Source organism: Nipponia nippon, unplaced genomic scaffold, assembly GCF_047370975.1.
Source record: "Nipponia nippon isolate SJK-2023a ecotype South Korea unplaced genomic scaffold, ASM4737097v1 scaffold_2, whole genome shotgun sequence".
Taxonomy (NCBI): domain Eukaryota; kingdom Metazoa; phylum Chordata; class Aves; order Pelecaniformes; family Threskiornithidae; genus Nipponia; species Nipponia nippon.
Genome location: NW_028262336.1, coordinates 45,601,113 through 45,627,660, shown reverse-complemented (window position 1 = coordinate 45,627,660; position 26,548 = coordinate 45,601,113). Strand labels below are relative to the sequence as shown.

Here is a 26,548-nt window from a genome sequence, read left to right as displayed (position 1 = left end):
AGTTAATGTTCAGAAAATAGTCCTTAAATTGTGGTTTACTGAGGTTAGATAGCTATGTGAATCTTCTGTGTCAGTTTTGCCTTGCAGAACAGAATTTTTTTTAAATAGCTCTGTAACTAAGAGGCATGACTCCCCTATTAAAATTCAAAGGATTTAGGCACTGTCTTCCCTTAAACTTCCCTGTAAATTCTATCCTTAATCTTCTCTACAAGCCCATCTGTCTAAAATATTTCCAGTGTAAACAAAAAAAAAGTCATTCAGGCAATTCAGAATTTGCACTGTACTGCAGCGCTCGTGTTTCTGCCCATATATAATTTAAGAGTGTATTTTGCCTCGAGATAGTCCTCCTTTGAACCAACTGAAAGTGCAGGAAACAATATTATTGTTTACATGAATTATTACTGTTCACAGTACTCTTCTGGTTGCATCAGTAATAAAGCTGTAGAGAAAATACTCCAAGCAGAAAACAGGGAGGTATAGACTCTGGATGATGTAGGATTCTTGAATAGCAGGCTGTTCTTGTATAATCTCCTCCTTTATTTTGGAGGCATTTTTGGCACATTCCGTATATTTCTAATACAAGTATGATATGACTTACGGATTTAATACAAGTATGATATGACATGTGGTAGACATGTGGATTCCCAAAATTTGTGGGTTTTAGCTAAAACTCATCAGAACATATGTAAATATAGATGATGGAAAAAATATGTTTAATTTGGCAAAGTAGGCAAATATGGTCAGTTATTGATCTGTTTCATGTAGAAGCTGGTGTGTTTAAATATCTTTAGCACCTATTAGTTACAACTGAAATTGGATTTTTTTGAATCATTAGTATGTAGATAACACCTAGCTTTTATATGGCATGTTCCTTACTATGGAAACTCCTGTGGGCTCTTGTGGGCCAAGCCAAGTCCACACAAATTAGTTGCTAGAATTCTTTTTGTATTTACAGTACAAAAACTTTAAGGAGATTTTGCTAAAATTCCTCTGAAACATGATGGATATATTTACAAGGCCATATCTTGCTTTTCTGCAAGGATGAACACTTAAGAAGGGTATGATATCTTTCTAGATCTTTACCCTAACTTAATGTTGGCTTAGAAAAAGTAAGGAACAGGTTTTTAAGATTCACTGTACAATTGGTGAGAAGAGTTCAACTTCCACAGTTTGTGGGGAGCTGGCAAATTCCAGATGATAGGAAATGCTGAACTTGGGGTGCACATGAGTCTCTGGAGTGTATGCATCCAAAATGGAGTTTGCAGTGGATGTCATCTTATTTGGGGGGGGGGGGGGGGAAAACAACAAAAAACACCTATAAGTAGAAAAATCCTGTTGCAAATATTTCTGTTTATTCAGTTTTTCTGCACTATTTAGCGGGATCTGTTTCAGACCCAAGCAAGGTTTTTTGAACACAGATATTTCATTTAAGGCCTTATTAACTTGGCTTTGAAGGAAACGGTATTTCTAAAGAGACTTGGTGGGGAAGTGGGCTGGAGGAGTATAAGGAAGAGGACAGCAGTGTCAGTCCAAGATTTTGACCTTAGATGTTTGACACCTTATACAACAACTTTTACTAATAATATCTTTCATTTAAAATAATATTTTTATTCTCTTGTGATGCTTGACTTGAACAATGAAACAGTGCAGCAAGATCATAGAAGTTCAAAAGAAATATGCCTCATGCTCCGCTTCCTTCTCTTGCTGTCATGCATGTGCTTTTGTGGAAGAGGAAACAGAGTAATAGCTCCCAAATCATGATTTTAATCCTTTCCAAATCCTTGGGGTTCCTGTGTTTATAATGGTTTGATAAATGTTAACATGAATATTTAATTTTAAAGGTAGGTGAGATTTACATCTAAAAGCTTTTTAGGTCTATTCAGAAGTGTTAATGGAAGTCTTTATGGAAGTAACCTAGTTCCCTTCAGGGCTCTGTCCTGTGTAGTTTGTCAGAATATGAGGACCATACTCTGATTTTGGCAAATGTCTGTCCTCCAAATTCCCTCTCAAAATTTCAGTTTAATTCTTTATTCTTTCTTTACAGTCTCCAGAAGTATTGTGTAATACTGATAAAGGAACAAAATTGTCATGATCCTCTCAAAGAGAACAATCTTTTTGTGAATTTGCAATTCCCTTTAACATAGAATTTGTGTTGAGATTTTATGGTATTATTTATGATCTCTTTTCTACATAGATGTGCAAATACATACAGAAATATATTATTTTATATCCCATATGTCAGGGAAGTGTGATATTGCAGAAATGAAATGTGTGATGGAAGATGATCTTTTGTTTCCCCATGGTGAGTGTAAATGTTTTTACATGAGTATAAATGAAAAAGAGAAACAACTTGACAAATTTGACAAATGCAGATGAATTATGTTGTGCTTTCCAAGAAATATTCTCCAGGGAGAAAGGATTCTCAGGTACTCTGAAGAGGAGGTAGGAGTTAGTCTTTTAAGGAGTTAGGAAAGTGCGCATGTGTGTGTATGTAGATAGATTTTATTTTAGTTTTCCACAAATATTTTTCAAATGAAGTAAATATTTGGCAAAATAAAATTAATGGAGGTCATTGGCAGTAGCTCCACATTTAAAGTATCTCTGCTTTGAGAACTGCCCCACTTGGACTGGAGTTGGGAGTTTGAATGGGACTCTCCTGCCATTTCTGCAGCACAAATGCTGCATGCTCTTGTCCATGGAATCTGTTTACCATTGATCCCTGGGGCTTGTTCGGAGTTGATGTGTGAAGCACACACCACTTCGTTGGGCACAGGCTCATTTTTATCTAAATAGCATGCTGTGTCAGTTTGGGCATCCACTTGCACTTCTAACTCTGGCACAACAAATCAGCTAACAAACTTGTCGTTGTCACATCTGTGTTAGACAGAGCAGCATAATCTTGGCCAGCCCATGCTGCTTCATGTTTCTGCCAAACTTTAAATAATTTCCCTTTGTTCATTCAACATGAAATTTTCACGCTTAACTACACACCTGTGTCCCCAGCCAGTGGAATTAAGTTCAGTTGCAGCACAAAGCCATGCTGTGTTGCCTTTCAGCAGCTACCTGTCTCCTAGACGATAAGAGAGCTTAACTATGTGAGCGCTTCTACTGTACTTTAAAGTCAACCTGCTTGGCTTAGCTGAAAGCATTAAACCTGGTTGACTGTGCCCCAAAATGGAAGGAGAACACTGGCAGGGTCACTCAAAAGTCGCAAGTGGTTGTGGAAATTGCTCCTTGCTCCCTCAGGCTTTGTGAGTGGCAGGTTTGGTCCTGTGACCTGGGCACCGATATCCCACTTTGAGTGTGCTCTTTGATCGGTGCTCTAGAGCACCTGACCCTGACCCTCTGCTGCAGTTACAGTGCACTACAGTACTTGAAGAATATATACTGGGCATATTAAGCCTCACCCATGGGATTGGTACGCTATTGATGGAGCTGTGTAACAGTCAAGCTCTGAGAGGCTCAAATTACTATAGGAGGCCTTTGAGGAAGTAATAGAAATTGGTGCAATGGGCCCATCCTTTCATATGACTGGGACATGGGTTCAGTGGCCGTATACTGTGTTTCTAGAAGTATTCTCTGCCAGCTGATTGCAGTCTTGGTCACCTGTCGCCATTTGCTGTGTCCCACAGCTCACTCAAAAACATAGGTTTCTTTCTGTCCTGGCTGTACCCCAGAATGGGCAACTCTATTATCATTGAGTCCTGGTAGTTTACTCACGTGATTAGATGGACATATATGAATAAACATTCAGCAGACTATTGATTTCTTCGGTTATTTTTCTTTGGAAAAAATACGTTCTTTTGTAATCGATGACATAGACTTCTCGGTACGACACTGACTACAGTGTGGGAGTATGCACCTCGGCTGACTTTGAAGGCATCGTCTCTGTTAGAAGCAATATAATTGTAGTAAGAATTCTACTGTAGTACCAGCACTGCACTACAAGTACAGTTGACTTTTTCTGTAGATGTTACTGGTAGGCCTTCATAGTTTCACCACTGGCGATAGTCAAGTTACTGAGTCTGTAACCGAATCGAGTATTTCTATACAAGCTATACTTATGACCATAGTCCTGAGGATGTATCTGCTAAGAATGGCTGCAGTATTCTGTGGAGTATTCTTGTTGGCGTATATTTTTGTGGAGTATATCTAATTGTTTAATTAATCTTTTTGCACAGAACTTACTGGGACACTATAAATTTCAATTAATTTATTTTGTACACTTGTCCTATGTTTTGCTTTTCTTCCCATATGATAGTGTTTCTATTAAAAAAAAAAAAAAAGCCCTCTAAGAGGTGCTGTAAATGGTATTAATATTTCCAACAGAAATACTGAAAAACAGTGTGCTGCCAAACACTTTATGCATATATTCCTGATAAAAATTATTTTCATACTCCTGTAATAGTTGCTACTGGCTACTAATCTTGGTACAATTTGTATTTGCAGGCAATTTAAATTAAAAAGTTAACAATATGTTCTCAATAGAGAGAATAACGTAAATTCTGCAGTTAAAATAATTCTTTCAAAAATTTCCTAGTCTCTGATGTGTGAAATACATTATTAGACCACATGTTTTGCGCCCAGGTAGCAGATAATAAATAGAATTAGAACTGGTGAGGCTGCATCTCGAATATTGTATTCAGTTTTGGGCCGCCCACTACAAGAAAGACATTGAGGTACTGGAGCGTGTCCAAAGAAGGGCAATGAAGGTGGTGAAGGGTCTAGAGCACAAGTCCTATGAGGAGCAGCTGAGGGAACTGTTTAGCCTGGAGAAAAGGAGACAAGAGGAAATGGCCTGAAGTTGCACCAGGGGAGGTTTAGGTTGGATATTAGGAAAAATTTCGTCGCCAAAAGGGTAGTCAAGTATTGGAACAGGCTGCCCAGGGAAGTGGTTGAGTCCCCATCCCTGGAGGTACTTAAAAGACAGGTAGATGTGGCACTTAGGGACATGGTTTAGTGGTGGACTTGGCAGTGCTAGGTTTACGGTTGATCTTAAAGGTCTTTTCCAACCTAAATGATTGTATGATTCTATGAATTGGAGTTTTCTATTGTTAACTATGTTGATGCCTATAGAACAGAATACAGATTATATTACTCCTTTTGTCTCATAAGAACAGATTAAAAGGTTTACTGTTAGTGTAAGTTCAGGTATGTGTATTTGGAAAGGAAGGCAGGAATTATTCTGCTAATAATCTTCCTTTTAACTGAGATTGCTGAAAATTGAAGTACACTGTAGGAAAGGAGATGAAAGGTAAGGAGAGATGTCTTCAAAGTTGTGCAAATTAATTGGCTGAATCTACAATTGTGCGCAGCCTGGACCACATACGAGTTAGGATTCAATAGTTTTTAATACCTCTGTGCTTTGTGCAGGTAGCAGCTGTGTAAATTACACAGCTGCTCTTCAGATTCCAGCCTGATCTTCTGTTGCATAATTCATTACCTTATTCTGATGAAGTTAGGAGGTAATTGTGAGGAAGTGTAAGATGGTGATAGTTGTTGTAAAAGTAGATCAAAACAGTAAGAAAAGCAAGTTAATGCTGTGTCATGAGGGAGGAAAAATTAAAGCAGGGAAATTCTGTGCCTAATTTGAGTAGATGTATTCTGAATATGTACATTTTTATTAAAAAAAAAACTCAGTAGTGGCTTAGAACACCTCAGTGGCTTGAACGCTGTACATAGTCTATGGCTGATTGTTTTAATAGCAGTAAAATGGAACAAAAACAAAGAAAAGAAGTATCATGGCTAAATAATTACTGCTTCATTATGACAATTTAACACCCGATCCCTGTCCTTTTAGCTAAATGATGCTACATAAGTTTTCAGCTCAATTAAAGGCTTTTTTTTGGTTGGTTTTTTTTTTTTTTTTTTTTCAGTTTGCTTGGTTATTAGTGACCTTTCAGGATTTTTTTTACAATTTCTCTGTACACATGTTAATTTATTTTCACTACATGAATTCAGTCTCAAGAAACATCTGTTTCAAGGATAGCAGCACTATTTAGTTGTAGGGCAGCTGGGTATCTCAGGGACTTTATTTATACATTGAAAAGGGGGGTGCCAAAGACTGTTGCAATTACTCACTGAAATTGTTCTAATATATTAAGTTGTGATAATGTCAATTTAATCTGAAACAATATTATTTATATACATCTGTATGCATGTATGTTTATATATATTTCTTATTTTAATTCCAGGACAACCATTGTGGGAATTTCAATATGAGAATATGCAATGCACACACACACATGCCTCAAATTCCCATTGTGAGATGTAAGCATACAGCAGCACAAATGAGTTACTGTAAGGCAAATGTGGCTGTGGTGGGTTAATACTGCAGGGTCACTTCCGAGGAGCATGTTCCTTATGCTGTGTGAAATATGGAGAACTTGGCTGTTCCCTTCCCCCAAGGAAGGCTGAGGCCACCCACATCCATACTGCAGCTTAATCTGTGAGAAACTGGAGTGCGATCCAGTCTGCCTAAATCCTGCTTGAGCCTTCAGCTCGTACCACCGACTCTCTGTGCGTGCTTAGACATTTATCAGCACTTAAGTTTCTTTAGCCCTCACCTGTGGCCACCCCAGGGATGCTGAAATTTTTCTTCTCAGGCAGTGGAGGTCTGTCCCTTGCCGGGAGCCCCGCTGAAATGGAGGTAGGCACCTGGGCTCTCCATACATTCCCTGGAAGCTCCTGAAAATAAGGCCAAGTGAGGGCTCTGGTGGCAGCACCTTTATTCATAATAGTTTAATGTCTGTGCCCTTGCTGAAGAAAGGGTAGGGCCTGCTCATCACAACGTGGCTTTAAGACCCTGTTCCCTGCAGTATGTGTGTAGTTTATATTGCATTTATATTACACAAAAAAGCGGTCACTGGCTATTGGGACCAGAACCCTTGTTTCCCTGCTCCCAACACAGGGACCTGATGGTTTCTTGCCTGTTTGACTGAGCTTTGTACCCATGTATTCCCATCAGCACAGTGCTTTGCCTTCAGGGAAGGCCTTTAACCTGAGATTATGCACATCTTGGTGCTTGAGACACCCCTCTAGGGTTTGAAAGACTGAGTTTACTCCCTCTGAGGCTCAGTAATGCTGAGATCCACATTCCAGAAGTGGATGGAAGGCTGGATGAAAACCCTCCAAACTTGTCTCTTCTGGTTATCTGTACTCCTGGTTGAAGAGAGAGATGCCTTACAGTTGTCATGCTGGAGGCAGCCAGTCACTGTGGGGAAGGGAGGATGCTTCAAATTTCAGAGGTACACCAAAACTGAGCGAACTGAAATCAACCCCATTTTTTAGAGCCATACCCTGAAACAGGGAAATGAGACCCTTTTTCCTCAAAAATTGTACCTAGTCACTGACCTTACATCTGTAAAATAGGATATAATCAAACCCATAAAGTTGGAGTCTTTGCTGTTCCCAACAAATACACATTTATTTGTTCTAGGATGTTGCTAGCAATGACTCAAAAGCAAAACAGTGAGGTAGCTCTGAACTGAAGGTTGATTGTATCAGTGAAAAGTGAAAGGTAAACGTTGTTATTAAACAGTGTCCAAGCTTCAATACAGAACTGATTCTGTGTCCCTGGATAATTCACGTTTCAGTTCCCCCATGGATACAGATGCTTGTCTCCATTACCGAGGTACTCTGTGGTCATGTTGCTAACATTTGTGAAGTTTGTTGAATTATGGTGGAACTGAGCTGTGCAAATACCTAAAAGGAGCAAGGTAACAAAATCAGTCAGAATTTATGCTCTGGATCAGATACGTTTTCTGACAGGGAGATGTGATTAGAGCAGCTTAATGAGAGGCAGTGACTTCTGTATTCAGCTCTCCGTTTGGGTCCTAACTTAGTTTATTCTTGGGAAAGTCTCTTAATTGTGAGCTTTAGTTTACGTAGCCAAAAATGAACATAAAAATTACTTATTTCATAGTTTGGTTGTAGTAAGCAAAAGTTTTAGTGAAACATCAGGATTTTCTCAAGTAAAAGTTGTGATTTTCTTCAATGTACTTTACATACAAACTGTGGCGTTGTGACTTTGGACAATGATACAGTGTGGTGTGATCAGTGACATTCTAAGGATGCACAGAACTGACTAATATTGGATTAAAATTGCATTTATTTAAATAATATACCCAGGATACTCTTTAATTAGAATTGCAGTGTATTCAATCACAATATTATTAACGTCTCCTCTTTGGGAGAAAACTCTTATGTAAGCATGGACATTTATTATCATGCTAGCTTAAGAAGCTGGAGAAATCCCTGAAAGGCATCTGCTACTCTCCTGACACTGCTTCTCCTACTGCATACAGATACAGCTTTCATCTCTGTGGTAGTCCATGTTGTAAACATCCTTCTATGGTTTCCTCACCCAATAATGTTTTCTGGAGGTGGAAGACCTATGGCCTTCCATTATTCTTTAGCCTTTTCAGGCATCTGCAGCTGAGGGAAGGGGAGGAGATGCTTCCTACTAACATATTTGTTTCATAGGGCTGCCAGCTGACCATCCTTATTTCTGGCCAGTGTTCATGGAAATCAATCTGTTGATTTAACAGCATGATGCCAGATAGTTTCTTGTCAGATTCTGACTTGCTTAACAGCGTGCTAGGTTTGATAGACAGTGATTTGAAGTGTAGTGTTGGGTTTTTTCTTATGCACTAATTTTTATTTCTAAAATGCAAGATGGGTGATAGATATGGAAGTTGTAAAAAACCCACCCATTTCCTCAAGGTGAATACACTTTCCTCCTAGAAATTCTATCTTTTTAGCTGAAAAATGAGAAAAGCTTGAAGCTTGAAATGGTTGATAAGTCAAAGAAGTCTGGCTGCATGCCACCTATAACAGGCAACACTGAAAGAATAAGAATTTTGATTATCTCCCCATTCCAGTAACTTTTTAAAATTAAACACTAGAGTGGATTTTGCTTATTTGCTTAGCTAGAAAATAGCACATAGCTTTGCAGGTTATATTTAGCCGGAGGATATTACTTTTCCTTCAAAAGTGTAAAGATATTACTACTTTTCCCTTTTAGAAATCTGCAAGTCAGGAAAGAATTACTGTAACTGGGATAAAAAAAAACAGTTTTCTTTTCATGGAAGCAGAAAGCTCTCATTAACTTTCGTGGGACTCTGGTGACCCTTTGAACGGGAATACGCCTGTAAAAATATGGACTCTGTTCTATTTATCATTTGACTATAATTCCACCCTCTAGATGATGTAGTTTCAGTGTGTATTAGATTTGTACACTGCTTTTAAATGATGCAGCTGTTCCATGGTTTCTTTGGGATACATGTGCTGGATTTTTCAGACTATAGGTTATTTAGTATTGGATCTTGTAGCATCCTAAAAATACTTGGTTTAGGTCCATCCAATTGTATTTGAGCTGCCTGGATGTTAATATTTTGCAGAGCTCCTCTCTGGCTCATAACATACGGCATTACTCACAGAAATCATGAATGAGCACAGGAGTTTGGGAATACTGTCATGGGTGCAGCTGTGTAAAAAAAAGATTCAATGAATGGTCATGCTTACTTTCAGAAAAAGGGAAGATTGCTACCAATTTTCCAAGCTTGTCATAAAGGGGGCAATAGATTCATCTGGGAAAAAAAGGTCATTACTTTAAAGCAACTTTTTAATAGTTTAAAATGTCAAAGTTCTTGGCAATTTAGAATAGAAATTCAAAATAAATTTCCATTTCAGGCTGTTGTAATATTGTCATCCAGATGTGCTTGCTGCAAGCCAAAGAAACTTTGGGGTGTTTTAAAATATGTCTTATCTTGCCTGGGGGCATCTTCTTTTCCCAGGTGCTGGCTGGGGGAGCAGGCCTCTAACAGCACCCCCTGCTAAAGCTTTCTGCTATTTGGGGTAATGGGTGCTGGGATATTCCAGGTGGTGGAGAAGCCAGTGAGAGGCGAGGAGAGGCCGGGGAGATGAGGAGGATGTCAGAGCTGTGTGCAGCTGCACAGGGCTCCTGTGTGCCTGTCTTGCCCTGCTGAAGCAGCCTGGGTGGCCCCAAGTGTCTCTGGAGCATGCTGCTGAGGCTTTCCAGCCTGGCCACAACCTCTGGGCACGTAGTGGTGGGATGAGATGAGAAATTTGGAGGTGGCCTGATGCTGATGTTGCAGGCACCCTGCCTGCAGGCTCGCGTCTCCTGGCACAGAGCATTGCCTTCCCCCTTGGGAGAGTGACAACCCTTCTCACACTGTCCTCCCGCAGCGCTGTTCATCTGGCCCTGGGGTATCGGTCCTTCGGTGGCATGGGCGTGGACTACCCTGTCTATCCCTCCTTTACCTTGGCAGTAGACTCCTCCAGCACAGGTGCTGTAATTTCCTTGGCAGAAACAACTCAGCACAACCCCTCAGGGCATCCCTGTGGTGGTCCCTCGCTCTCCTCTCCGTCTTGCCCTAGTTCCCCTATCTTTGCATGCCATGCTCACCTTCCCTTGCTGCTCCTTGAGCCCATAGTCCTCCTCCTCCTTCCTCACCAAAAAACCCCCTGTCACCCGTCCCTGCTCCAAGCTCCACATTTCCACAAGGTGCCCTGTGCTCCCTCAGGTGCCCAGGCCTGCACCCATGCAGTGGGCATGCTTCCCCTTCTGCCTCCCCCGGGGCTTCCAGTATTGCCCAGGGACTGACTGCATTGTGCCTGTGCACAATGCCTGACCCATGGGCTGCCCTCCTCTGCCCTCGGCCCTCCCTGCGCTTGGCCGTGAGCGGCCCTGGCAGCTGGGAGTGATTCAGGCGCTGCGCAGCAAGCCCAACACTGGGCTTAGGCTGTGGCTAGAGAAACCTCTCCTGACTACAGCTTGTTGATGGCACTTGGTTTAACAATGTAAATTTATTTTAAAGCAAGCAACAGTAATTTGCTTGGTCCTTAAAAATGGGTACCTGGTCAGTATAGTGCACCGATTTAAAAATTAGTTGCTCAGGTTGTTTTAATGTAAGCAAAGTTGTCTCTTAATATAGTCCTTTTACTTATTTATTGAATTTTCAAACCAGTAATGAAACTTCCTTATTACTGTCTGGTTTTGCACTACATGGGCAGGATAAAGGATATGGTAGGCACTTTGAAAGCTCTGCCCAAAAACTTGATGATTAGAAGTTGAGAATCGATAACCGTGGTGGTAACGAGAAAGGGGAAGATCCTGAGAAGAGATTAGAGAGAATAAATTCAAATCACACTTAAAAGAAAGTGTAGATTACATGTCACTAAAGTGGATTTCTGGAAAACAGTTTTCAGTTCCAGATATATTCACTGCCTTTTCCTCTTTCCAACCTGACCTCCACAAATAAGATGGCTTATGTTTAGTCTGTATCAGTATGAATTTTGATGGAATCTAAACTATGTGGGAACTGAAAACCATGCCTCCTACATGGACATCAATTTCCTTCAATTTATTGTTGACAGACTCTTATGTGACTTGTTCCTCTTAGGCTAATTTAGTCATTTCTGTTCAAAAGATGAGAAGCACCCAAGGACTGTCTGAACCAGCCAGAAAACCCCTGTCAGGAAACTATGTAAAAGCAACGGATGAACTTAATTTGAAATTTACAGTAAACTCAGAATTTTACTGTGAAAAATTAAGTTAAATTGTTTATATTCATGAGCTTCTAAATTAAACGCATCAGATTTAGTGCTTTGAAGTGGTTTTTTTCTTTAATCCCCCTAACTCTCATAAAGATACTAGATAATCTCCCATTTCGTGCAAAGTAAGGCATAGTTAAAATACATAATACACTTTATCTCTGCAAAATATGAAAGTGCATTTAAAATAATCTAAAAACTGCTAGCATAACCAAAAAAAACCAATTTTATTTACATTCCTCTGGCTATTTCAGTGAGAAACAGATGGCTTTAAAGCACAGCTTTCACATGCAGTGTCCTACCAACTTAAATGGCAAGAATTTTACATCCTGACTCTGTAACTGAGGTCACATCGTGTTCTCCTCAAGGCTTCCTGTGCAGCTTTATTCAGCAGAAGGATTCCTCTCCAGAAATCTGTCTTCAGTTGTTACATTAGGGATTTAAAGTGTACAGTAGCTTATGTACAGCGATACCTTACATGAACTGTAGACCTTTAATTCCTTCTTTTGGGTAGCAAATGAAACCTTGCATATACCCATGGTGACATTATGGAACTATGGAGAATATATTGTTTCTAAGCATTAGTAGACTTAGACTTCAGTATTGTAAATAGCAGGGTATTTTTTTATAAAATCATAATATTAAGACACAAAGCTAGGACTTACAGAGACTTGGTTAAGATACCGTTGAAACACAATGGAGACTTCACCAGGATGTGAGAATTGAGCTGAAGTTGATTACATTCATGTTTCATTTTATTCAAAGTATAATAGCCATATTCCTAGTACATTGGACTGAAAATAAGAATTCCAGCATGCTTGAAGTCTTCTGTGGAAGCTGGAAAATATTCCATAAAGATGCATGTTGTCAACACCCTGTTTCTTTGTTTACAATAATATTGCTGTAGAAGTGCATCCTGGATGTAATGAACTTTGCTGGGGTGAAAACAGGACAGGTAGGTTCACAGTAGCTGAGGAAGAGCTGTGAGGTTTGAACCATGTCTGTGATTCAGGGTTGTCGGTAAGCATTAGTGTTGGCTTAAGTGTTATGCTCATATGGGAGGTATCGACTCTTAAAATAAGTGATACTAAGCAAAGTGAGTTTCGGTGTAATAGGGAATAAGGTAAAAAGGAAGTAGCAGCAACCTGCGTGTGATTACCTTGCTTAAACATAGGTAACAAATATATATTTTTGTCATATTGCACTATACCAATGATAAGGAACATCTGCATTCTCTTTGTTCACATTGCCTCTTTGATTTTTTTTCAAATATATTGACATGATATAAAGTAACTTTTCTATGATGATGTTACCTTATCACTTCAGAGTTCTAGATGTTTTTTCAGTAAGAATTTCACTTCTCAATTGGATAATTTTATTCTTAACATTGTTCTTTTACAAGTTGTGAAAGTAGGGAAATATTTGTAACTGTGATCCTTTAAACATCATGAAAATTTACTTATTTGTTTAGGAGGAGAGAGAGAGAAAAAGGTAGAAAAGCTGTCAAGTTTACAGAAATAATCACTTTCTAAGTCTACAGGCCAAGATTTTCAAGGGATGTGTGATTCTGTGTATTGCCACTCTAGGTGCCAAACTTGAAAATGCAGGGACTGAATATCTTAAAGCATTTCAAGATAGATACCTAAAATCAGGCATTATTTAGACCGAAAACCATTGACATGAGTTGTACTGTTTTAATATTTGAAGTACTTTTTTCAAAAATGCAAAGTAAATGATTCAGAAAGTTCTATCCTGCATTTATAAATAAAGACTTGTTGCTTTCCATGTTAGTCAAGTTCTTAATTTTAGAATGTTTCAAAATGCTGTAATTCAATTAGGAAAATTTTACTTTGGGCTAATACTCAAGTAGTGGCTAGACTACATTTCTGTCATTAATTTACTGTATTTGTTTCTGAAATCATCATGAAGGAAGTACTATTTTAAAAAGAAGGCCTTGTGGTTCTGGTTTTATTTTTATAGCAGTGTGAAGAGTAGAAGATTTTCCTGAACTGGTTTCTGCTTGCATAAGCTGCTAGGAGTAGAAGTAGTATGACTACATGTGGTTAGTGGACTTGAAATGGTAACCATGGAGTATAAAATGCTCAGTTTTGAATTGAACTGTTGGGACAGAAGCCAGGGCTTTTTAACCTTCTAGTCTCTAAAGTCTATGTACCAGAGCTAATTTTGAAAACACTTTGAGATTTAATTGTACATTTACAGTGGAGTAACAGTAGTTTATTAAATCTAAGACCTGAAGTGATGCATATCCATCTTAATGCATTATAATAATTATTTTAGTTGACATGATTTTTATGCAGTAATTTATTTTTTACATTTCTAGAATTAATCTCCTTTGATATATATATATACACACTCCTATGATGTTATTATACTAATCTTATTTAAAAAGGGAACATTACATATTGAATACTGTACCTCAATTTTATTGTAATGATTTTACTGGTTACCAGGTGGGGTGGCAGTTGAAAAATTTGGTGAATGCACTACGAGAGGATCCGAGTGGTGTTATCTTAACTTTGAAAAAGCGACCTCAGAGCATGCTTACCTCAGCACCAGCTTTACTGAAAAATATGAGATGGAAGCCCCTTGCTCTGCAGGTAATGAAGCTTAATCATAAGTCATACGCCATCATTTTAACTATAGATTATCTCAGTGATGCTTTATTGTGCTTCATCTCAGCAGCATATGGATTTACTCTTGTATACTTTGAAAAATTGTTTCTGAAATGATTTCTCTGCAGTTTGTTCTCATAGGCTCAATTGAAATTAAACCTGTTATTAAAACTTCTCAAAGTTACGAAGTAATCATCCCAGTGTTTTACAATGCAGAAAAGTAGCCCCAGATAACTATTTTAGCCAAGGGGAAACAAGCATACTTCAGAAACTGATAAATTTTAGTTTGACTTCTTGTTAAGGTCTCAGTGCAGTGTAACCTCAAAGAAAGAGGGGAGGAAAAGATCTTGTGTCCTCAGTTTGATCAATCATGGAGTCATAGGAAAATTTATAAGGTGATTGTATTCAACAAACCACTTGACCATCAAAATTTCCTCATGTAAATAAAGTCATATTCGTGTCAGAGTTGTCCTTGAGATTGAACCCTTGCACATAAGGAGGTGTAGCACAGGATGTCCAGCTGGGCCTTTAATTTTAGTAAGCCTGCAATGTGCTGGAAACCATGGAATGGTTTCATTAAAGCTTTCATGTTTCACTCTAGGATAAAATGACACTGTGATGGATTACTCTAGGAAATAAAAGTTATGTCCAGACTGATGAAAGCATGTAACCAACAGATGGAACTGACAAATAATCCTTTTTTTCATTCAGTTCAGATAGAACAATGTTTAGAAATTTATTTTCTTTGCATAAAGAATGCATTCTTCGGGACATTTTTATTATCACAATAAAAAGTCTAATTTAAAATTAAGTACATTTGAGAAAGAAAAGACTTCTGCAAAGTTTGGGCAAAAGGAAAATGAGATATGGAAATGCCACTGCCAGTAGCTGTGGTCTTTGCCATTTAAAATATTAAGAGACTCATAAAAAGAACTAATAGCATGAAGAACTTCTTTCAAATATGTATATATATATATATAAAAATTATTTTATAATGGTTAAATGCATCATTGTCTTTGAAACTGAGTAAGTTTTTAAATGATTGAGATGTCTTGGTCTTTCAGATATAAAGTACTGACTTAGACATGTGACAAAAAACTTTCAACCAAAAATATTTTATTAGCGTCTGAACATAAAATTGCAAATCTGTATGCATGATATGAGTGTATGAATGTCCATACTTGAAGGCTGCACTTTATCATAGCTTTAGTGAGAATATAAATGCAAATGAAAAGTGTACATCGTTGCTTTAAATGGGGTCAAATGCTTTCAGTCTAAATCCTCTTCGGGTGAGTTTGGTATTTCTTCGGGTGAATTGGGTTGTTCTCCTAAATATTTCTTTTTGCTTCACTTTGTCATTTGCCACTAGAATAATTACACTGAAGACCCCACAACAGAATTTTCTGACATGGGCCATTGATGCAGACAATAGCAAATAAGCAATTAGTTTAAGACAGGATACTCCAAAAAGGTGGGAAGAAATTGGAGAGAAACCAATGTCCACCATTTAAACTAAGTTCAGTAGGAAAGTGAGGATTCCTGGGGTCCTTTTACAGTGAATGCAGTCATGAGCTAAAGTTGTGGGCCTGTTTGAAACTCCATGCTCACTTCCAGAAGCAAAAATCCAGTCATCTTTTAGTGTGTTTTATTTGGCTCTGATTTACATCTCAGAATCTTTAGTTCAATACAGATACTAGAGTGTTATTCAACTGATCTAACTTTAGATATCTGATACGTACCTATCTACATATCTGCATATCATTCAGGTTTCTCATTTTTACTCCCTTTGGCCAGCAGACATACATAACAGTTACTCGTTCATTCGTCTGGGCCTGTTTCAGACTGATCTGTCTTAGGATGACCTGAACTGGACTATGCGCATGCCTCTTTCTCTGCATTTGATGGTAAAAGGAGTCTGGACAGCTAGCTCAAATGTAGATTATCTGTATTAGATGAGACTGACCCTAGATAGAGGTTTTCTGTGATCTCACAGGTTTGGAGGGGGCGGGTAATGGGAGTATTGGTTTTGGTGTGGGTTTTTTGCTGGTAGCATAGAAAATACGAATATTTTTAAGGCTAATATGAGTACAAATAGAGATACTGTTAAACATTAGAGATATAATTCTGGTATCACGATGATATTGTTCTGATTTTATCAAACCTGACACCAGGAAAAGGCCAGAACCTCATTCCACACTTATGTGTGAAGTGTGCATATGTGTGTCTGTTGTAATTTGTGATTTTAGTGTGAGAAACAACAGTTTTCTTAAGTAGACTGAGTGTTGAAAAAGCTCGAGGGCGAAGTGAAGACAAACTTCAGAAGCTGCATAATGTGGAGATTTCTGTTGTTAATTTATGCAGATCAGAAGTGAACAGATGTTAAAGTCAGCTGATGTTAAAGTTTAAATGTAGCCTAAGTGTGAAATTGGTGCTGTATGTTTGATTAATAACAAGCAGCGAAAGCAGTCAGAGTGCAGTGTAATTTTATAGCTATTAAAAATATGAAGAAATTATGTTTATTTAACAGAATTTACTTCAAAAATTTCTGAAAGAAAAACTTCAGAGAAGCTGTATGTTTTGCAATTGCAATTTGCCCTATGGCTTTTGTGAAATTTCTTATGTTCCTGCTTCATCTAAGGGTGCTATTCTTTCATAGGAGCTTGGGAGGTGGTGTGAGCGGAGAGGGGGAAAGTGATAGCAAATACGAAAAGAACATAGGGAAAAGCAGTACTTCCATCGCCTTTGGAAGCAGGGGAAATTATGATAACTTGTTTTCCTATATCAGGATGTCATGAAATAATTGAGCATGTTATAACTGTGCTGTCATCCCAGAGCTAAGTTAATTGAACCATATGTATTATTCAACAGACACAAGCTATAAGGAAATTATGACTCAATAATAATTCCGTTAAAGTACAAAATATGAGCAAAATATTCAAAAGACTCTAGAATAAGACATAGGGATGAAATTCTGATAAAACGGGAATTAGGATCTGCAAACTGGCTGCTGTGGGTTTTTTTCGTTCTGCAAATGGAGTCAACAGAGGAGAAACGTGGTGTCACATCCTAATCAAATTGCAATGAGTGAGGTGGGAAGGTGGAAGTTTGCCCTAATGTAAGGAGGCTGACACAAAAGCAGATACTGAGTTTTTGTATGCACCCTACCAATGAATATGTTTAACAGCTGTTGCACCAAATGTAGAAGGTAAATATTTCAGTGAATTAAACTGAGACACATTTACATTGAGATTTACATTGGGATGTTTTAATTGAGAACCTTCAAAACTTAATTTTAGCTGAAAGTGAATAATGTTGCGGCATTATTGGTAAATTGCATTCTGCTTGTTTAGTCAATAATTGTATGTAAGAACATGAAGTTTGCCATTTGCAGCTACATGAAAAACTAGACTTAATGGAGAGGTACTAAGTATGCCTCTAAGTTGGGAAAGTGCTAGACGACTCTTCCAATTCAGGCAGTATGCAGGCACTACCAAGCAGTTTGGCGTGTGAGTGACAGGGCATCCTGGTAATTAAATTGTGCATTCTGATAACGAAATTTTTAAGAGCTTGCTGTCCACTGTTAGTGATCTGGATTAGCCATATGCCAGCCAAACATTCATAATCTGAGTGTGGAAAACACTTTTAGATCATTCAGATATTAACTGGTTACTAATTGGCATAAATACTTCTTAGAATGTTCAGTGGTTTACTTTGAACAGCTCTTCCTTCACATCGCAGTCTCACCCTGAATTACAATTTAAATGCAGTCTGCATAATTATTGATTAATTTTTGGGTTTTTGGGTTTTTTTTTCCTTTTAGCAGAAATGTGGTATATTCATTCTTTTCACAAATATTCTTATCCTTAGAATAAATATGAAAGATTAGGGGAGAGAAAGAAGAAGAATTATGCACCCTGTGTAGCACTCTTGAAACTGATATTGAATGGCTTGATGTACAGTAAAATAATACAATTATGCTATGGCTATACTATGCACCATTACATAATGAGTTTGTATTTACAAGTGCATTAATTCCAGCTCTAAGGTCAATCAGTACAGAAAGAGAAACATCCTTTTTTTTTCCTTGTGTCCTGATTAAAGGAAGTGCTGGTTGGGTTTTTTTTTTATTCAGTCACTTGATGATTGTCTGTTTTAATATCCATCAGTATCCAGCTTCTTGAAGATAATCAAAGCTCTCCCTTGATGCATTCTGGAAACATGTCAGAATTTGTGAGGTCAAGGGATTTTTCAGCCCATGTTTTTCATTATTGCTTTTATAACGTTTGAATTAGACAGCTGTGGCCTTGGGGAATTTTGTGGTTGCCTTTGCAGTTGAAGATGTTCATTAATATGGTATTGTACGATAAATATTAAGATGTTATGCCTGCAAGACAAATCTTACTAAATTTGCCTTTCAGTTACTTTTTCTGATACTCCTATCCATTGTGTGAAAGCCTAGAATGATATTTCAGATTGCAATGTTTGCACTTCTGACTGCAACTGAATGTGGTGAACAAACCAAATAAGTTTAACCTTTAATTTTTTTATTTTTCTTACTTGACATAGAGATGACTTAATTATCTTTTAACTCTCCAAATTTTTGTCTGATTCAAAACCTAACTTAAATAAACATCCTCTACTCTAGATTGTCTGTTTTATTTCTCCTTTCCACTTTGTGTTATTTTGGGGAGGTTTCAAAGGGAGGCTTCCCGAAGTGCTGTTTGAACAGGGGTGGAAGATTCGATAGAGAAGATTCTCGGAGCATATAAAATCTTATGTAAGTCACTATCATCATGCTAGCAAGAAGCTAGCTGCAAAGTCCTTTTTTGCCTTCTGGAAAATGCTTTGTTAATTAGGCAAAAGAAACTGGACTTTGACTACGGTGTGGAAGACTCTTCATCCAGTTTCTTTATAATACAGAAAAGGAGTGATAGAGCAACATGTTGCCATGCTTCAGCTGATTTGGACTATACCCTGCTGATACCAGTGAAAAGGCTCTTACCGATGTCAGTGAGATTGGGGGCAGGTCCAGCTGCCAGCCACATCTTGTGTGTTGACTTGGAAAAAAACCTTCTGACCCCTCTTAAACACTCCGTCACACTCTTCACCAAGCTTATTTAAATGTCACCTTTTGTATATTTAAAATAGTTCACTGTACTGTTCTCTATGTGATTAAATTGTACCGTTATAAAATCACTGACAGCTCAGTATCTGTAGTTTTTTCAACAGACTTTATTTTGGATTAGATATGCATCATATCTCCACAATGATATGCATCCTGTCTCCACTATGATATATTCAGCTTTCAGCCTCCTAAGAAACAACAACAACAATAACAACAGAGTCCTTGGTTTGAGAGAAAATGCTACTTTTGGTTTTTTTATGTAGTATTTTTCCTCACTTGATTATGTTGCGTCCTTCATTTATCTACAGACAATGATATATTCTGTTTTCATCATTTATGATTAGAATTAATGACCTTACATTTTTTAATCATTAAATTTGAATAAAATACTAACTTGTTTGTTCTTCAGTTGCTTAGTTGTCTTTTAACTACATGGGAACTGGGCGTTCTTTGCAGCACTGTTAAAATGGATTCTGACTGGGTTTTCCTACAGAGTATGAATTAGTTATAGTATTTCATTACTTCATGTCATGATTGGTCTTATGAAAAGTTTATTTTATTGGAAACATCCTGTTCAATAAATTGTCATAACCTTGATCCAATATGAAAAATATATTAGCAGTAAAATCTGTTTACTGATGCAAATACTGTATAAAGCTATTACCACTTAAAATTTTGTATTGGTTTTGCTTATATTTTTAAAAATTGTATGTCTTTTTCTGGAGCAATGTTTCTCAAACTGTATATTGCAGCTTCCAAGGGAGTTAATGAAAGGTTCAAAGAGTTTTAAAAAACATTAAGAAGAATTTTAGATAGTATATATTAAATATTAATTACATTCATTGTTTAGAGAGAAAAAGCAAAAATAATATTCTGACTTACTGGGGGCACCCTCACAGTTCCTTCAGGATTGGGGACGGGAAAAGCAGCAATAGGTCCTGGTAGCAAGAGGGAGGTAGAGACCGTAGGGCAGAGCTAACCGGGGACAGAGCAGTTTCTGGAGGAGAAGGGGAGTTAAGCATCTATGTGCTAGCAGTCAGTACTTACAGGGACTTCTTATTTCCCTGTGTTAGAGAAACTCAGCTGCTGTAAGTAAAGACTGTTGGTTATCTGTTCCCTGGCCACATGACAATTTGGGAAAGGGTCCATAAAGACTAATGATCCTGAAGGAGGATGGTGCATCCAAAATGTTTGAGAAATAGTACTCCAAAATGTATTGAAATATGGATTTTCTGTCTGTCATTGTGGGTTAAGGTTGATGCAGGGTCTCTTGTGGGACTTTTTTGAGGCTATTCCTTTTTTAAGATGTAACTTCTAAACTTTCTCTGTCGGGCTGTTCCCATGGGTCAAGTATTTAATTCCTTGGACCTGAAAACTTTTTAGTTTCATTGCTGTTTCAGTAATCCCACTTGCCCTGGCCAGCCTGCCAAAAGGGTCTGCAGCAGGAAAAAGGTCTAGTCCTCGGAAAAGAATTAATTCAGTGATAACACTAGTGTCCAAGGCATCCAACTGAGAAATACTTAAATGGAGTTCCATGTGTTTTTCTGTTCAGTGTGCCTGCATATAGTCCACTGAATGGCTGCCATTGAACTGGAGAGCTACATGAGCTGGTTTACTTGCAGGGGCACAGATTAGCTCAGACCGAACGGTTGAGGTCTCTCTAAATTGCAATGCAAAATGCCATGTAGATGCACTATTTCTACAGGCCATGTTCTGAAGGCTCTCTTTTCAACCAGGAGGGCCTGAAGACTTTTAATTCATTATAAAATGAAAGCTGAACTCCTACGGCACAAGGTGGTAGTTACAGCAATGCTCTCAGTGTGTTGAGCTACTACCAGGAGAGACCATTTGAATGCTTTTACCATGTAGCAGTTCTTACTGAGCTATTGATTTACTGGTGAAGCAGTGATAAGTATATTTCAAAAACAAAGTGGTGACCTATCTTTAAATTTGGATTTCTCCTTTTTTTCTAGTTACACAGCTTTTCTGGTTTTGTGGAAATAAGCTGGAGAGTTGACTTTGGCAATATGACCCAAATATGGAAAAGATATGAGCTATCCTAGTATGTTTTGAGACAATCCTACAGGATTGTGCTTCCACTTGTACTAGATTAGATTGTACTACAGTTTCTATCCCCTTGGGAGCTTCGGGTGCCCTGCGAAGGTGTACCCACATTGCCCTCCTGTGAGATACCAGTCATTCAGACTCTCACCAATTACACTGTAATTTCACCTCTGAAATTGTCTGACATGGGAACAGTTTGAGGGAAACCTTTTACCTTCAGGTAACTGGATAACTTGTGTTTTTCTATGGTAGACTGAATACCATTTCTTCCTTTTGCACTCACTGTTTTAACCACCTTGCCGAGCCAAAAGATGAACCAAAATATGCATTTGTCAAAGATGCACAAACTGCAACTGATTTCCAGCATCTTCCAGCAAACTGTTCTGGAGGACAAACCGACCTGTATGTCTGGGCTGTGTAATAGCAGGGACTGGTGAAGTGTGAAGTTACCCAATAGAATCCTCAGACTTCAGCAAAATCGTTTTTTCAGAAACTGAGCCCATATCATTAGTATTTAAATAGTTAAGCCCAACTATTCCAGGCTGTAACACAAGGGAAATTCTTTACCTGTGTCCTCTAGCCCTCCAGCAGCCCGTCAGGACCACCAGAGGCTCATCAACCCATTGTAAGTCCAGATCACTGTTATGCTTGAGCATGATTTTATTTATGTGACATAAACCATCAACTCCTATTGATTGCCACCAGTCTAGTCTCTAGGGCCCCCTTTCCTCTTATCTACCTGTTCATGCGGGTAAAGTAAAGGGCTGTCTTCTTCAGAGTGGAGAAGAGAAATCCATCTACCCAGCTTGTCTTCCTCTCGGTGCTCCTGCCAGTATGAGCCATGAACAACAACAGCCTGGGCTTAACAAGTGTAAACAAGGTCTACATCACAAAATTCTTTTGGCTTACAATGAAAATTAATTCTACAAACTACTCAGCAAGCCACAAAGTGTACTTGTCATAGAAATGCAAGGTATCAGAAAGGAAATAACCAGTGTTTTATTAGTAAGTGGTTCAAGAACACCTATGGCTCCAGTGTCACAGACAAAAATTTCAATGATAAGATTCTTGTTTCTCTGAAAGAAGGTGGTTTGTTTTTTTTTCCTTTTTTTTACCCAGTTTTGCCACCAACTTTTTTCTTATTTATGCAGATTTCTGTCTTCTTGTTTTTAGTGGTTGTAAAGTCTTTTACCTGTCTGGTTTGTGTGTGTGTCTTTCTCCCTCTCTTCATGTAAATACTGACAGTCTTTCATTGGCCTGACTACAGAACACTGACGTTAACTCTAATGAGCAAGGAAAGAATTTAACAGCATCACTGTTTACAGGAAATGGTTTTCTAACATTCAAAAAGAGAAAACTTGTGTCAGTTTATAGCTGTTGCTCTGAAGGTGGAATTGCAAAGATAACTAACATCTAAAACAGCTCTGTTCCTAAAACAAGGCAGTAACTGGCTAAAGGATGAAGTTTCCCAGGTGGCATGCATTATTCTTACATACAGACTGAAAAAAAGTAACACAATTGTGGGGGCTTTGCTTGATAAGCGTAAATTCCAATGGCTTATCGCTAGCTTATGAAAGGCCAATATTTTGAAAAAGTTCCTGCTGTTGAACTCTTGGGGTTTTCCGCAGTATAGACATAATGCTACAGTGTCAAGGTTAATATCTAGAAAATGAGAACTGATTATTCTGCATAGGAATGCCCTGTTGGTTTGTCATAAAGTATTCTTAGTAGTGCTGGCAGAAGGATCTGTCTATGCACTTGTTCGGTCAGTATTTAGAGCTTCTCTGCCATCAATACAATGTGAAATGTTTATGTCCTCCAGTAGTTATTTAGGTCAGAAATTATAGTTACAGTGAACTCTCTTTAATCTCAATACTTCTTTCTTCACGGAGTTCACTTCCAAAAAGATGGAGGGGAAGGAACTCTTTCAAAGCAAAACGCAGCATTTGTTTAAGATTAGATTAATTTTAGGGTATGTGAAGATACTGTTGTACTTGCTGTTTTGCCATTTTTCTTTCTCTTCTGCTTGAGTTTAGCTATCACACAAGCCAAGCAACATAAGGCCTTTGTTACTAGGCAGACGTTATTAAGTAGACTAAAGCAATTAACATTTTCTTCTCATTTCATTTTTCTGCCTCTGTATAGAGACTGTTAGAAAATCTTGCTATAATTTCCAGCCCTACAGTGATTTAATAAAGTCTTCAAATGGTTGGTCATTATTTAGCTAGTCAAGATAGTTAAGTTGAGGAAGAAAAAGGGTTGCCTAATTCACGAGAGAGAGAGAAATGTGATTAAGACAAAGGATCTTATTTGGACCAGAATGATAGCTAGAATGCATGATTATTCTGCAAGGAGTCTACAATTTATTTACCTGTGAGTAAATGTTACTTTGTGAGGAGTGTACCCAGGGGAGTGAAGAATAATAATAATCTCCAGTTTATTCTGTCTCATAGCGCGTGTGCTCTGAGGATGCAGCACCTGATTTTACAGCATCTGCAGACATAAACTGAAGCTTTTACAGTTAATTCTTAAGCTGTAGAGCAGATGGGGGAAGATGACATTCGATTTAATGCCTACTTATGCACCTTTTACTGTAAACACTAGACTTTTTTTTTACAATGTTAGTTTAATTAAGGAATTCACTGGATTCTGTATGTTATTTACTCATTAAGATTTCACCAGTGGCTCTACTGATTACTATTTTTATGGGCATTGGCAATAATCTTGCTGTGCAAAAGAGAAAAAGATGTAATCAGAGGAGTCAATTTTATAAGCACAGTACATGTCCATTTGTAGATCTGTCTCCTTAGCAGATCTGTCTTCTTAGCATGAGTGGTTTTTCAGTCAGTTTAAAAGCACACAAAACATTAGAACTGTTAACTATTTCTTTAACTTTCTGAACTATAGAATGTTTATAGCTTTTTTTTAAAAATATATAAGGATAATCTTGATTATTTCTCTCTCTCTTTTGAACCAGCCTCTTATTCCTAGAAGTCCTACAAGCAGTGTTGCTACGCCGTCCAGCACTATCAGCACGCCTACAAAAAGAGACAGCTCTGCCCTTCAGGATCTCTACATACCCCCTCCTCCAACAGAACCTTATGTTCCAAGGTAAAAAAGATCATTTCAGATACAATTCAATGTAAAAAATATTTGTAAAGTAACTGACCATTCTCTTCCTACCCGTTTATCAGCCTGCCCTGCGGGATTAGGTTGATAATACTTCATTTTGCAAGTGAACTGGTTATTAAGGGTAGATAGGCTGAATCAGACCCACAGTGATCTGAATCTGTCTTGTCTGCAAAACAGACAAGTAGCCTTTAGAAAAGAAGGTTCAGTACCCTATTTTCTCAAATATGGGATAATCTATTGTCTGTAACAGTCTCATCCTGTTTCAGAAGAGCAAAAATTATCTGAAACCCTGAATCTATAGGTAGGAAAAGAGTTCATATCTGTCCCCTTGCCTAATAACCATGATGCAACAAGGGAGGATGAGCTAAAAGCAAGAAACTTAAAACTTCAACAAGACCACTGTTTTGTTGTGCCATAGTGTTTTCTTTTTTAGATGTATTTGATCTGATAGTGTTAGAGCAAATTTCAGGATTGTGTTTTAGTGTGGCCACTCTGCTAGATACTGCAGTGACCATGCTGTTCCCTGTAAATATATCTGCTACTCTGACCTGCCACCTGGAACAGGCATTTTCATCTCTCCCAGGTATCTGGGCTTGCTGAACCAGAAAAGCAGCAGATCCTCCTTGCAGATTCATCAGCTTACCCTCACATGACCTCAAATGGTTCAGTATAATTCCGTAATGTACACAGATGTTGCTTTCCTAAAGTTCTGAGAGAATTATGGCCTATAAATAATGTGGAAGTAGCTATCCAGAGGTCTAGGAATGTATCTAAGAGGAATCAGTATTTTTAAAGCTTCCATATTCTTACACACAGGCTATCATATGTCCAGTCAATGTATTTTTAAATTACTTCTTGCTTTTCTTTTAGTTAACTTTCTTGGAAAGTCTTAGGTTTCTCTTTGAATGCGGTAGTTATATGGTAAAGACCTATTGCTCCTGAAACTGAAACTGTACTGTCTTAAAAGAAGTAGTGCCTTTGTACTGCTGCTGATCATGTTTACCACGACAAAAATACTTTTATTTGATAAGAAATGCATCCTCTTTTTTGAAGTATTTTTAGTGAATGTTCACGGCTCAGCAGTTTTTGAGTTCTGCTCTAGAAATCAAGATCTTCAAAATGCATTTTGATTATTTATTAATAACATTTCTTAAATCATGATGATAATGCAGTAGTTTGGACCAATTCTGATTAAATCTTATAATACATATTAGTACAAGATGTAATCTTACAGAGGGATTAAGCTATGTACATTTGAATTTTTTTTATCAGCTTAATCCTAATGGACTATACTTCATTTCACAAACCTGTCACATAGTGTACAGTGTTTCTGAATAATCTGTTTTGGCATTTCATCAGGTTTTTTTTGTCCATGATTAACTATATTTAAGCATGTCTTTATTTTGGTATTATCAAACTGTTCAGCATCTGTTTCTCAGTTTGTTGTTGCCGTTCCAAGGAAAAAAACCCAAAGAAGTAAACCCTCCTTTTGTTACTGGAATAGAGTAAAAGACTTGATATTTTGATGTAAATTGTAAACCCTGAAGCCAAGCCACCTTGGTCACAGTACCCACAGACAGTACAGCTGGCAACATAACCACACACAGATGGCATGAGAGAGAGGGACCGACACTTTCCGTTACTTAGAAGTGCTGATCGTAAGTTAGTGCCTGCTCAAATTTGTCAAATACCTTTGGGTGTGAGAACTGAAGCCCTCATCTCCAGAGGGCTGAGGCAAAGGGTGTTTGCCTGGTGGCTCTGCACTTCTCTTCGTGCTCGCAGTAAAGTTCCCTCCAGCTCAGGCTGCCCTTGTTATCGCAGAGGCTTCCTTGTGCCAGCCCCAATGGTAGCTGCAGCACCGATTAGCATCTGGCTGTTTTACGTCAGTCTCCACTGTGTTACCTGCCAGGGTCCCCCAGCACTGTCACCACGGAAAGTCTTTCTGTGACTGGAGATGAGCTCACAGCCCCGGTGGGGCTGCACCAGCACTAAGCCAACACCATCCCTGCTCTGGGAA

General features: G+C 38.2%; 1 protein-coding gene across 6 annotated transcripts in view; it reads left to right on the top strand.

The window, feature by feature from the left end:
* The window catches only part of CNKSR2 (connector enhancer of kinase suppressor of Ras 2), a 219,820-nt gene that overhangs the window by 105,565 nt on the left and 87,707 nt on the right, over positions 1 to 26,548 (top strand). For 3 of the 6 annotated variants that reach the window (XM_087757718.1, XM_087757717.1, XM_087757722.1), the window contains exons 9-10: positions 14,049 to 14,195; positions 24,377 to 24,510. In XM_087757718.1, the coding sequence (XP_087613844.1) occupies positions 14,049 to 14,195; positions 24,377 to 24,510 (281 nt within the window). The remainder of the gene's footprint in view (positions 1 to 14,048; positions 14,196 to 24,376; positions 24,511 to 26,548) is intronic. The other 3 variants (XM_087757720.1, XM_087757719.1, XM_087757721.1) reach the window with 1 other exon arrangement.